The sequence below is a fragment of the Bolinopsis microptera genome, chromosome 7, assembly GCF_026151205.1.
Source record: "Bolinopsis microptera isolate Bmic1 chromosome 7, MBARI_Bmic_1.0, whole genome shotgun sequence".
In the NCBI taxonomy this organism is placed as follows: Eukaryota; Metazoa; Ctenophora; class Tentaculata; order Lobata; family Bolinopsidae; genus Bolinopsis; species Bolinopsis microptera.
In genome coordinates, this window is record NC_087078.1 from 5,615,892 (window position 1) to 5,630,591 (window position 14,700).

Here is a 14,700-nt window from a genome sequence, read left to right on the forward strand (position 1 = left end):
CTATTATCATTTATTATTGTTTTACTATTATTATTGATTTTACTAATAAGGTTTTACGATAAAAATGTTAGTATTATTTTCTGTCTTAAATTAGCCACACTCAAACAACTAGTCTGTAACTTTCTGTTAAACCAGTAACATCCACCAAAAGTACTTTTTATCGCATAAATAGATATTTCGTATCGGTGGAGGACATGTAATTATTCCTTATATGGGCATATCTAGGAGAGTTTTAAGGATTATAATGAACACTCCAGCTAAGATAAAGGTCCTGTGATGCTATTTGCAAGTAAGCAAGTAGCGACAGTTCGAGAGAGAGAGAGGGTGAGTGGCGAGTTAAATGGTTTGGAGAGCGCTACAGCTTGAGAAGAGGGTGGGGTCCAACATTTAATTAATAATTGCGTTATTGATTACTATCACCGTCAGGTTGTGCAGTGACCTCAAAGCGCCACCGCACGAGATGGATACGACGATTAAATAAAGTAAACCAATTTGTATTTGCACTGTTTTTTAGCTCGCTTATCAGTGATCGTTATCAGTGAAAGTGTTACTCGCCACGTCGACTTTCAACAGCGCCGACTGTGTAGCATGGATTTTTCAGTGGACCGGCTCAACGCGATGGACCATGAGATGACATCAGAACTTCAGAAAATATTCAAGGTTGCCAATGTTTCATGTAGATCTGACTTTACTGAGACCGCTTTAATGAAACTTAACAAAAATCCACTCGTCAAAATCATCGGCAGCTTAATGAAATTGGCGGAGAAGAATATTGAACTTTGTAAAAGTGCTGCTGGGAAAATTGATGTCATGAAATCGGAGAAAATAGCGGATCAGAAACTAATTATTGAAACTCAACAAGGACAGATGAATTCAGTTCAGGAGACAGTTAAATCAGAAATGAAAAGTTGGACGGATGTTGTCAAGAAAAACACTGCTCAGCGTCCTAGCGGGAAACCTTTAACAGAAAACTCTATCAAACAAGCCGTAAGGACTGTAAATGAAGAGAAGAAACGATCGAAGTACTTGATGATCTACGGTTGCCATGAAAGTGATAAAGAAGCCGATTTTGAGCTCAACAAAGTTGTCAAGGACATACTTTACGGAACTGACGCTTTCCCCGTGCTCCGCACTGGTGAGGTCTACAGAATCGGAAGGAAGGAACCGGGTAAGAATAGGCCTATCAAGGTCGAATTTGGTTGTGCCAGTGAGGTAGACTTGATTTTGATGCGTGCACGAAACCTCAGAGACAGTGACGTTTTCAAACATGTTTATTTGGGACCGGACAGAACCAAAGAGGAACAGCTTGCGCATAGTAAACTTGTTAAGGAGATGAAACAGATGATCCAGAAAGACTCAAATAAACATTATTTCATACGGGACAGAAAGATCTGCACGGCTGATAAAACCTTATCATCTCAAACGTCCCAAAGCTCCTGATAAGAGTTAATGTATGATGTATGTTGAGTGTTATTTGGTGCTGACTGGAGTTGCCGTGTGTAGATTTACCACTTTTTACAATTAATAAATGAACCGCGTTGAAAGCTTATTTAGTGTGTTTTTTTCAGTGCTGAGACTGGTAAATGTTAAAGTAACAGAACCTGAACTGCAACTCATATTTTTATGCTATTTTCTAGTTACGTCGACACACAAGGCTAAATAGTTTTCGGAGGCCTGCTAGAATTTTATTCTCTATGTTTCTCTATAATTTTATATTGTATGTTTTTTATATTTCGGTACAGACCAGCGCCCATTGGGCGTATTCAATCAAAATTATTATTGATATGAGGTTGCATAGTTAAACCTTTGCTATGAGAGAATTGTAAGTTATAGAAATTTATACTGCGTCAAATTTCGTAGCAGAAGTCCATGAATTCAAACCATGCGACTAAAAATCTTTTTTTCTGCATTAACAATGAGATGAATTATATATTTTGCGCGCAAAAAAATCGTGTGACGTACTGATAAATAGTTTAAAATTTGAACTGTAAAGATTCCTAATCTAAAATGAATTACTTACTCAGTCTGGATGTCGATGAACTTCTGCTCGTTAACCTGAAGTTTGTCAACCTCTTCTATCATCTTACCTATCTGCGGTTAAAGACAAATTATAATATCTTATTAATCATATTACTTATTAGTAATGCAATTAAAACTCTCAGAATGTCAAAAGAAAAGATTTTCCATTAAGTTTTAAAAATCATAGTTTTATGTTTTGAAATAAAGATTTTGAACAGATCGGGGTAAAGTTGTTCTCGTTAGCAGTGGCAGCCATTATATCTGGCGAGTTAACATCCCAGTGAGCGATGTTATTAAGTGAAATAAGTGAAATAAGCAAGTTTGGAGAAATATTATTTAGTCAGCTACCTGATTAATAAATGTATGATCTCAATACCTGATTTTGCGCCTTTCTCCGCTGAACGGCAGAGAAGAACAATCCAGATATAGCTACCAGTATAGCCAAGGCTAGCAATGCATCTTTTATCGGATTATAGAACACTGTTTTGGAAAATGTAACGTTAGTACACCATATTTTTAAAGTTTTAAATTAAACATACAATCACTTATTTACTAACCATAATTACTTATTTACTAAATAATTATGTGAATATTAGCACACAAATTTCGTTACTTATCGAGTTGGTAAGTCATTTTAACTTAAGATCATTGGTACACTAATAGTTGAATTTATAAAACTTGTCGTTTGAGATGAAATGTGTGACGGTAGTTACAGATTGTGTAAGTATAGCCTGGTCAGTGGTAGGTCTAGATAATGTTTTCTTACCTTTGGGAGGTCCGAAGAGGACGAGGTCCATTGCTTTGAGGATGATTTTGTTCTTGTGATTTGTATCTGATATTCCAAACCGCCCTTGGATCAGATGATCAGTATTCAGCGCCAATCTGAAACAGTTCATCCGTCACAATTCAGGACCAGTAAAATTAAAATGAGTAACTGTAGACGATGCAGTCACCAAGCTCAAGTTTTGGACTTTTCATTTTTTTACCTGTTTTTTAAGAGTTGCTCAAGATTGTTTTGACCATAGACAATTTGATAAATGAAACTAAAATATATTTATATGAATTTCCATTTTCTTGCTTTTTTATCGCCTTATCGCATCAAAAAATCATATGCACTTTCCTTGAAATAATTACAAACGATACATTAGAAAAATAACAATCAAAACAAATCGAAACTGGTAGTCTTTGTCTGTGGATTAAAACAACGATACGCTTTAAAAGGAAATTATGCGAGAGAAAGCTCCCAACGGTTCAAAACTGAGCCTCGATCGAGGTTTGATGGGGAATGGCGATGTATTACATTTTTTAATAAAATATGTTATTTTTGGTATAAGAGACAGATTTGTCATAGGTTGACGAATGTAAATGCTGTATTTTACCAGAAATTCCGCTCGGCATACTGTATAAAATTGGTAAGATTTGCCAATATTTAGTCTACACTACAGTATATGCAGTCATTTGCCAAGAATTGACAGGCAATATTATATTTAAAGACCATTCAGATCTATCACAATAAACAGATATTCATATTGTTTATAAACGTTAATAAACGTTTTCAAATATCACCTTGGTAAGATGTTGCCGTCTACTTTAAACTTTCTGAATATAGGGAGGTATTGAGGGAGTCCCACCACATCCTTCAACCATAGCTCAACGTCATCTGTCGTCCAGTTGTGAACTGAAAAAATAAATAAATTAAACACTTAACTTTCACTAATAATATCACTTTCCCATTATAAAATTAGAAAATGAAATGAGCAAAGCTCAGTTATTATTTAGCTATAAACACCCGGTGTTCTTATATTGAAACGGTTCTAGTGGTATCTTAGATAGAATAGGGCATTTTAATATTCAATTTCTTAATGAAGTCATTTCATGAATCACATGTCACTATCAACACATTAACATACTGACAAGCCAAATTTGTTGATCGAGCGTTCCATCTTAGAATTCCTCTTACTTAAAGATTCATTTTGAAAATTGGTCGGAATTTGGTAATTAAGCCTTCATTTGATGCCAACATTCGTGCCAATAAGAAACCATCGCCCGGCAATATTGCTTAAAAGCAATATACTTTTCTCAGAAATGAACATTAATTACCCGAGTATTGGCCACAGTTGTCAATATTATTATATATTATATTTCAGGCACAGAAATAACTATGATATTATAGCGGGCCAAAATTTTGACATTCTATATTATATAAGCCTTTTAGAGGCCTTTACTACACCTCGCATAACGCAAAATTTATAAATCATAACCAAGTAGTGGAGAAAGGACAAGCAAACGGAAAAATAAAAATATACTTGCATCATGAAGTAAAATTATATTATGAGAACCAACAGCTAGCATTCTAATTAAATATGATGAACTATCATGAACATCCAACCTGAAGCGTGGAGTTGAGCAAGCACCCAAGCTTGGTAACAAACTCTAGCAAGCAGGAACATGAACAAAACACCCAACAAACCCTTCACTTTTGCGTTCCCACTGTCACCCTCCTGCTGACCAAGTGCAAGTTGAGGAACCCCAAACATCACCTCATTGTACGATCTAGTTCCATCGTCTTCCACAGGAAGAAGATCAGCCAGCGTCTCTTCACAGAAGATTGAGTCCTCGTCTTCGTCATCCCAGTCACCCCCGAAGGAGCAGCTGTCGACAAAAAACATGTCAATGAGTGAGTCGTCGTCAAGAGTGTCGTCGTTGACGAAGGATGTGTCGTCAACGAGATTGAGTGATTCGTCGTCTACCAAGGTGTTGCAGGTGATGTCGTCGGCATTATCGTTAGGACCAGTGTTGTTACAGATGACTGTCACATTGTTGACAAAGTCACAGTTGGCGTTGTTGCAGCTCTGCCCACGCCCTGCCTCGTCAAATCTAGCAACATTAGTATTTGGGTACTTGGAACAATCCACTAAACCCTGGAACATTTTGAGAGGGTCCGTATCTGGCTGAAGACATATCTCCGGAATAATATCTCCGTTACGGGAGGGTTTCACTGACGCTCGTCGAGGCCGGTCAGCGTGGAGGGGTCGGCTAACCGACATGCCATTGTCACTATACAAGCACCCTAGATACTGTTGAGATGTTTAGAATCAGTTACGATTTCAAACGTGACAGTTTAGTGTAACATAAAATGAACTCGGATATAAGAAGTGAATTGAGAGCTCCTAATCCTTGGAATCAGGAAAATTCCCTTACGAAAAAATCGACAAAATTAATAAAATTTACCATACTATAATTGGCTTTTAAAGTGGAAGTAGTATCCAGTTAAACCATTTCAATATTATATAATTATGAATTATGATTTGCGTGATGCCGTGAACATAATCGATTATGATTAGCACAATATTGGATACGAAAGTAACAAAAGTGAATTTTTGTGATGAATAAATTACAACAAGAATTGCGCCCGTTGTTTCATTTTGGCGGACGCTAGATTTCCATTTCACATTTACTATCAATTTAAGTATAAGCTCCAATCAGCTCACTTCAATCTTCATGAGAATAATATTGATAAATTATGCATTAAGTACAGGAAACACTTGAAATTCAGTTCAATTGCCAAAGAACTTAACTTGTAAAGCAAAGAACTTAAATCGTAAGCAAAGGTAAACTATACTCGTCTACACATCAATACACTACGCGTGCCACGTACAAATTGGGCTTATAACCTAATATTATACATTACATCATATACATTAAAACACAGTTGCGCCGCGCATTCATAGATCACAGGCTACCTATACATCACATCTCCGCAAGCAATCCTCGCGCGCGCAACTTTTTCGTTGACATGGTTACTAACGGAAGTAAGGAAGGACTGACGACATATTCAGACCCACCTCCCGCAATCTCCAAAATCCACGTTTTTCTGCAAAAACGTCCATTCGTAACCTTTCACTATTGCCTTTTTTCAAAAGGGTGAAAAGGAAAAAATTTAAAGAATTAGAAGAATTACAGGTACTACAAGATGGTAGGGAGGCGAACCACATTTACCCTGGCACTCAAAAGGAATTCTACGTTTGAATGAAGCAACCATTTGCTTCATACATGAAAATGATCTTTATTAATTTTGGTACTGCACCGAAATTGCGGAACATTGTTCCATTGCACCGTAATTATATGTAGAGCGATGGTTATGTTGTCGTAATGATGGGCAGCGGTTAGGGCGTACGACGAGGAACTTGCAGTACTGCTTGATCACGTCTAGACTTAAACATATAGTCGACAGTTTTGGAATGCGTCACGGTATTATAGAGATTAAAGAGGTCAAGGTGTTCCTGAAGATATCAAGATATAATGTCTATCCTTTTCTTTCATTCGTGAAAGTGTATAAAGACCTCTTAGATTAATATCAGCAACGTTAATAAAAATATCCTAAATAATAGAATATCTAAACTTATATTATACATACTGACGTGAATGAGATAATATTCCATTACAAATACAATGTAGTAGAATTAACCTTAAACTGCATTCAGTTTAATTCATTAAGAACAATCAAACATAATACATTGGTACAATTGGATAAAATCAACGCGTTTAAACTGAGGTGATTTCATATTATTACTTTATCATATTATTATATATTGTTATGTACTTGAATTCTGAAAGGAAACTTATCTATTCCGAACAAGATATATAATAAATACAAACGCTTGTAATGTTAAAAAGTTAAAAACGGAGACTGGAGAGCATACAAAAGTAATATCTCTAGCAAGGAAGAAGGATCTATTCATCTTCGGCTGCTGACTAATTCATTTATTAATATTATATCCCTGTACTACTAGCGCATGCGACCGGACATTTAATGAATTTGAAAAATAAAGGTGTTCGCAGGTGTCGCACTGAGGTTGGACTCTTGAATATCTTTAGTCACACTGATGCAAATCGAGTATGCTTTATAATGTTAATAAAGATAAAAAGCTAAAGTTGCCGTGTTGTAAGATGTAGGGAAAGCTTATATTAAATACAATCAAAATTAGAATTGTCAAATGAAAACACATTACTACCGCGTACAATGCAGATTTCTGTGTATTCTATTTGTGCTCCTTTGTAAACGCAGGCATTTAAGATTAGTACTCCTAGAAAATATAATTACTGTTGCATTGTGAATAAATACTAATTCTGAGTAAATAAAATTTTGATATATACACAAATCCAAAACAAATCCCAACAAATATTATTATTTCATGTTGTAACGCTAACTACTCGAGCAGAGACATCGTATGTTAGGAAATATTTTGATGATTAAATTCAACGAAACGAAACGAAGCACTACGGTTTAAAATGTTCATTATACATCGCAGTAAAGTCGAGAAAACTATCTAACTAAAATAGTTCTATTTAAACTACACATGTTGTATTATTCTCATGGAATTTAAAACGTTTTTGTCCCTGAAAACCACTTGGCACTTGGTCATACTTTTTGTTCGATCTTTTACCAAGGAAGGTCCGCACTTGGCCTAACCTTTTACAGTGTTGTACTTTAAGGATTTCGTACTTTGTATTTGTAAGTGGCTACGGAATTTAAAAAAACAATACAAAGTTTGGTCCGATTGAAGAGTCTACAATAACTAAGTTATGTCGGAAGTCTATAGTCCAAGATTCACGCTATAATAAATGGGAATTAGCGGAAGGTTTAATCAAATTAGGTTTCCTCTTTCAGGTTACTAGGATGTCCAGCACTTAAAATCTGTCATAATTATATCATTAACCATATCCTTATCCTTGCACTTAAAACAAAGATCAAGGTTAATCACCGAACCACCAGGCTGTATAGTGAAACCATTAACCATTGATGACGTCATTGATGGTTAGAGAGTAGGGATGGGCCCCTGTGAAAGCAGGCATAGTGCAATTATTAACCATGATGACGGCATTGGTGGTTAAAGAGTAGGGATGGGCATTGGGCTCCTGTGAAAGCAAACCATTAGCTACTCAGTTGGATACTAGATTTGATTATGACGGATATGATTATAATTCACAGAGGTCTTGGTATTGTTGCCCCAAATGTAAGACCAAATCGACAAGCGAATTGGGTCAAAAACCACTTAATATACAGGTACAGGTGTTAAATATTTCTTATACTATGACAGAACACGGGAAATATAGCCATGCTGGATGCATAACTTGAGAGTTCAGTTGTGAGATTACAAGAGAAAAGTCAAGGTTAAGTGCATCGGTAGATTTTCGAGAGACAAAACCCAGCATTTTAAATATGGTATAAATGTTTGGATGGCCAAATGCAATCTATTTCAATAAGGACCGGTTGCTGTCCAAGATATAATGTGTTCTGGTTTATGTGGCTTGCGTCTACATTTTGTGACTTCTTCACTAATCACAAAATATGCTTATCACCAAGCAACTATGTCTGCTAAGGCTCAAATGAATGAAAGCTAAAGCGAGCGGCTGCATTCTCCACTAAGTCCGATTAGTGAACAAGTTTAATGATGAAGTTAAAGCCACTAAGATTGTAGCAGTGAAAAGTAGAGCGAGTCTGTATCCTTCTGATCCAGTAAACAAGCACAGACGTAAGCTAGTGCTGGTCATATGAGCAGCATAGAAATGTATAAGTAAATAACCTTCAGTTGAATACACGTGTGAGTGATTTATGGAATTAATCTAGTAAAACATCCAATAATGGACCCCCGGACCGTTCAGACATTATGTGATCAAAATATGTAATTAAGTGGTGAAGTAAGGAACTAAGGAAGCAGTGGTATGTTATTATCAAGTTTTCAATGGTTGAGGGATAGACTTTGAGGTTAGGATGAAACAGTCTCCAGGATAAGGGACCAACAACCCAAGCAAACTTACCAATTGGACTAGTTCTGGGTTGATCGAATGGAATAAGAAGTGGTCTATGAGGTCAAGTAATTTTAACCTTCTCGGCTTTGGATGAGGAAGAGGATCAGGAAGAGGAGAAGGGTGGAGGACAAAGCCCAGGCAGCCAGGCAAGTTTCCGCAGAAACAAAATTATTATCGTCTAGTAATGCCAAGACTAATTTTGTTTATTAAAGTCTTAAAACTTTTAGACAACTTAATAATGGAAACTCATGTTGGATACCGATTATAGGGGTTCAGAATGTTAGCGTCCACAAAGCAAGGGCACCAGAAAGGATACATAAACTAAATACAATATTTACATGATATAATATAGATGTAATGTAATAACTAATTACTGAACAAGAAGATAGCTACAAGAAAGACAATGCCTACACGCATCTATTCTGTGTGGATCCAATAGTCCTGTAAAAGTTGTAGTATTTCCCTTTGCTCACACAAGCTTTAACCAACGTGTACACTGTATATATAACTGAATATCACGATGAGTCTCATCATGATATTCAGTTATATATACAGTGTACATTATGGAAATAATAAATAAAGATTACAATATTCAGTTATACTCATGACTCATGAGTCACACATCTCATCTGATAAGATGTGGGACTCATGAGTCATGAGTATAACTGAATAAGTCCATAATCATATCTTGATATTTCAACACTAAGTCTCGCTTGAATGACTTAAATGTACATCTTTGTTGGGTATATTTTAATGTCGAAGCGTGTAATAAATGTTAGAATTTATTTTATTTATTTATATTGTAATCTTTATTTATTATTTCCATAATTTTATAATGATCATGCTAATAATATAATATAATAATACAATATATTAATAATAATGTGTTATTATCATGATAATTGATAACTATACGCTTTCAACATTTACTGAAAGAAAGCTCAAGATGGAGTCAAATCATTTGCAGCCGAGTCTAAACTCTAAATGGATGGATGCCGATTTGAAATTCACACAAATTCTCACGTGTATAATAATGCCTCGGCTTAATTAGTGAACTCGACCACTGATAAAGATTTATATTAGCGGTTCAGTCCGTTCCAAAGCTAAATCTCACAGATATTCTGTTCGTGACGTTCACCTTATTACTCTCATCTAGGACATGATGGGCTAAAAATGAATTAAGCACGCACACGTTAACGTATAACACACAGAATTTAGGTTCATACTTTCATTTTCTAGTGACAAGTAGAGTGTTAAGGTAACTGGTAAATATGTTCAGTGTTGAAGGATGTGGAGATATTGGCATGTCAGTTATACCATTGTAAGATCGTGAGATCAAAGTTTTTATCATTTGAACGGTTTCCTAATTTAAAGATCTTGTAATTGAAATTGGATTTTAAAACCTGATGCTTCATAACCCTCACCCGTGAGTAGTATAACTCTATTAGAATATCTTAATAATATATTATAATATTTAATATATAATATTCCTACAACCATATTTTCTTATTATGATAAGAATCTTATTCTTCTCCAGACCTATCTTTGTCTAACAATGAGGTATGACAAGCATGGCCAGCAGACTGTATAATCCTAATCATAAATACCACACATCTACTGAATTAAGCTTTATATTATCACCATATATTATGTCTTTACCGCGGATAATAGGGCATTATGTGCATATAATTTTATGGTTTAAGAAGCGGTTGCGTCTAATTTCACAGCTGCCACCTGCGATCTGGTGGACTCGCTGGACCACTATCTCGAGATTCAATCTTTTGATATAATATGCCGTTTCTACAGACTGTTGACGGAGTAATATTAAATTACTAAACCACTATCTGGGATGCTCCATATAGATCAGAGCTGGATTCCTTTATGGACTTTAATAGACTGGTAAAATGTCTGAATATATTGACTACCTAATCCTACTAAGTGATTTTATGAGAACATACTGGGTCAGATTCCAATCAAATAAGGTATTCAAGGAGAACTCTCTTAACCCCGTACTAGAAATTAACTTGAGTTAAAGAGACACGGTGTAAGCTGCAGCAGGGTTGCTAAGAGTAATTAATTAACACTCGATATAGCACTCCATATAGCTGGATTAGAGAGACAGAGCTCAGGGATGTAGGCCTCCTTTATACCAGCAGTCCAGCATCTTACAGCCTGTTCAGGGTCCTAGACCTATCTGGTGCAGGATCGGAATTCAGCCCGAACCTAGGAACAAAGGTTTTGCGACAAATACTATAACATAATACAATAATATACATTTACATACCAGGGTAAAGACTTTGTAGCGAAATGAAAACACCGACCATTTAATGATGCTGCGCACAGCTATTATGAATCGTACCAACGCGTCTTAGTCTTGATCAAACAGAAAATATGATGTTTTGTCAATGAGATCTCGTACGTGTGCTCGTCATATTATTCACGTAATTGCTATTTATAGCACAGCTTTAGAAATACCTTTCTTGATCAACTACCCCAGGTGGTTGATTTCATAAAGAATCGTGCAGTACTGTTGACCGATGTGAAATATCATATTGAAGCTTATTGAATAGCTTATTGAGATTTATAAATAGGCACGGTAAAATGTAATACTAATATGGTAGTTTTAGATGTGATATATTCTGGAAATTGAAATGTAATGGTACCTAACCTGGTGACTGACAAGTTCTACCAATCCAACCTGACAATGTTTATTCCGATTGTTTATTTGTTTACAAATTAGCGGACTTTACTTCAAACTACAACTACAACTCACTAAACGGTGTTCATACTTTTCGGTGAAACAAAGACAGGTTTATTGACATCATACTCTCAGTTCATACTTTTCAAGTCCTCTTTCTCTCGCTCTAACTCTGTTAGACTCCCCCCCCCCCCTCCCAGTGGTGACCATTTATTACATTTTATTGATGTTAAGACTTAACTTCGTGCAATGTGTAATTGTAAGAAGCTGTCTGTTCAATTGTAACTCAGAGAGAGAGACAATTACTGTATTATAGAGTATAGTTCCTATATAGCCTCAGAGGGACATGCGGAAACCAAACTTAGAACATTACGAAGTCACGTGGTCCAACAGTTTTCACATGTGGCATGCTATTTATAACCTTCTACTACCACTACTACCACTACTACCACTACTACCACTACTACTATGTCGGAACTTAATCTCTATATTATATTGTGTCCCTATAAATAACCTGTCATTTTGAATTGGCACTTTTCAAACCGTATCCCCAAAGAAGCTAAACATAATGGGGATATATTACTTAACCATTCCCGAATAATCCACACCATTATGCAACAATATTCAAGTAATAGTGTTTGTGACTTGTGAGTTTGCTACTGCTGTTAATATCAGCTGCTGATCATCTCAAGAAGACTGGGGCAGCTGTTTACAGATTATCAGAATAGAGCTGAGCTGGAGCTAAGAGTGTACCAATGAGCCACGAGTGTAAGACTGTAGCAACACACCCTCATAATGACACATCCAATCCACTCTTGCGACTATTGCATAATTGTACCTATATATTATTATGTATATCAATATGTAATCAATATGCAAGACTTTGTTTTGGCATTTCAGCGATTTATCCTCAGCAAGAGAGACAGTTCTCGTCGCCATGTAATTGCTTTAAACCATGTCGGCATGTCAACCCACCATCATATTTATCCTTCAACTCGTGACGCAGATACGCTTCTAAGCTCCTACAGTGGTTTCTCAGAGCGAGGGATCTAAATACTCTAGTAGCAGGGAATAGTTGAGTGTGCACTTCGATGTACACGATTTCTGACAACACAGGGTTGTTTGTTAGATCATTCTTAACCAAAATCGATTAGGTACGCAATTTGTGTCGCTAGACATAACCCTACAGGGCAAATTTTCTAAATTACCCTCAGTCGCGTATACGGGATTTTTGTATTTCAGCTCCTAAAGGTCATAGAGACTTTAACTTTAGCTTAAAATTACCGCAATGGCCACATTTATATACAAGTTATGAAGCAACATAAGGTCTCCAGTGCTTCGTTTTATAGATATTAACAAAAAACTGTTTTTTGGCTCAGCGAACCAAAAATAGCACTGAATTTTGGTAACTTGAACTAGGAAGGTCGTACAGACTTGAATTTTAGCTTAAAATGACCGCAAACATCATATTTATATACAACTTATAAAGCAATATAAGCCCTTTAATGCTTATTTGTTAAGATATTGACAAAAATCAGTCATTTTGGCTACACGTGTTAGGAAAAATACCAAATTGGGCAACTACTTTGGTCTTTTTTTGACAAGTTTTGTGCTCAAGTTATTAAAATGTGCTTTGCAGTTGTATATCGGGTGTTTTCTTCCAATATGGGTTTCGGTATAAATCCGGAAGCACCCGGTTCATGGTTGATAAGGGCTAAAAACCCTGAAATGTCAGGCGATGGGCGAGACAATTGTCTGAATTTGGTTATAAAATCACTCTTTGCTAGGGTTTGCTTTTTTTCCGCTACATCGATCCGCTTTCTTACTACTAATCATCCCCCTCTACATCATTCACTTTTAGATACATGATTTCTATAAGTTCTTGAAGGTACATCCGGCATGATGTAAAGTCTATATCAAAGTATTTTAATGTGGTTTTAACAAGTTGCAAGATATTCAAGTTCACAAATAAAACAAAGATTGTAGGTTATCCTTCTATTACATATTGTGTAATTTTGGCTACACATGTGAGGAAAGATACCAAATTGGTTTACCAAACAAAGATTGTAGGTTACCTATTATTCTTTACGTGATTATTTACGAAACTTCATAGTCAAACCTGTATTCTTTTTAATATTTAATATTTATCCACATTTCTATAAGAATATTATTGGGAGTCATTGTTGTGGTTACAATTCGATTAAATCAGTATTTCCAAGCAAAAAAACTGTCCCAAATATCTCCTCCGAATATGGTCCGCTAGTTCGAAATTTTAGCGCTTATAAACGTTATTGTTAGACATTACATTAGGGTAACACTATTCATGAGACCAGATGTAGTGATCTATTCAGATAAAGCGAAGAAGGTGCATCTGAATGAGGAGAACTTTGCTGATCAAGAGAAAAGAATATGAAGAGATATCAGCAGCTGACAGAAGAGATAGAAGCCAACGGATGGGCTTGCAAGCTCCAGACAGTAGGAGTGGGAGCTCGAGGCATTTACAACTGCAGCCTCCAAACCTTTTTGAACCACCTGAGTGTAAACTAAAGAGAAAAAGGCCTGCATGAAGATCACTGAAATTAGCATGAGGGCATCATACACCATCTATCTGTCCAGAAACACCATTATATGGACAGATGATTGGGCCCATAAAACATGTTTGATACCGCTATGAACCCGTTATAAGCCGGGGACTACCATGGAAGTGATATTGCTGTGTCGCTGAAAGACCCTACTACCATTCAAAGATGTACCTTATCACGCCAAACAGTTATGCTCGTAGGTGAATACTGAATATGCAATTATATAGTTGAACTACTGTATGATACTCCATTCAAAATAGATTTAAGATCAGGAGGTGACCGGGACATGATTTCAGGCCTGACCGGGACCGGGACCGGGACCGGGATACAAAATGTAACTTGACCGGGACCGGGACCGGGACCGGGACTGAGATTATCAAAAATATCAATTTACCGGGACCGGGACCGGGACCGGGACCAATAATTTCTATCTTACCGGGACCGGGACCGGGACCAACAATCCAATTTTACCGGGATGACCGGGATTCGACCGGGATGACCGGGATGACCGGGACCAAAACTGGTATTCTCATATTGAAAGCTGCAACTTTCATTTACATTATAATTGAACAATTTGAATAAGTAATA

The 14,700-nt window shown here is 36.3% G+C and overlaps 1 protein-coding gene across 4 annotated transcripts in view; it reads right to left on the reverse strand.

Moving 5' to 3' along the window:
* Positions 1 to 14,700, reverse strand: part of LOC134817747 (stromal interaction molecule 1-like) — a 60,994-nt gene that overhangs the window by 33,697 nt on the left and 12,597 nt on the right. For 2 of the 4 annotated variants that reach the window (XM_063826996.1, XM_063826995.1), the window contains exons 1-5: positions 4,409 to 5,092; positions 3,586 to 3,697; positions 2,786 to 2,901; positions 2,396 to 2,499; positions 2,021 to 2,091 (exon numbers count right to left, since the gene is read on the reverse strand). In XM_063826996.1, coding sequence (XP_063683066.1) covers positions 2,021 to 2,091; positions 2,396 to 2,499; positions 2,786 to 2,901; positions 3,586 to 3,697; positions 4,409 to 5,066 — 1,061 coding nt within the window. In that variant the 5' untranslated portion in view covers positions 5,067 to 5,092. Of the gene's footprint in view, positions 1 to 2,020; positions 2,092 to 2,395; positions 2,500 to 2,785; positions 2,902 to 3,585; positions 3,698 to 4,408; positions 5,093 to 14,700 lie in introns of those variants that run through there. The other 2 variants (XM_063826998.1, XM_063826997.1) reach the window with 1 other exon arrangement.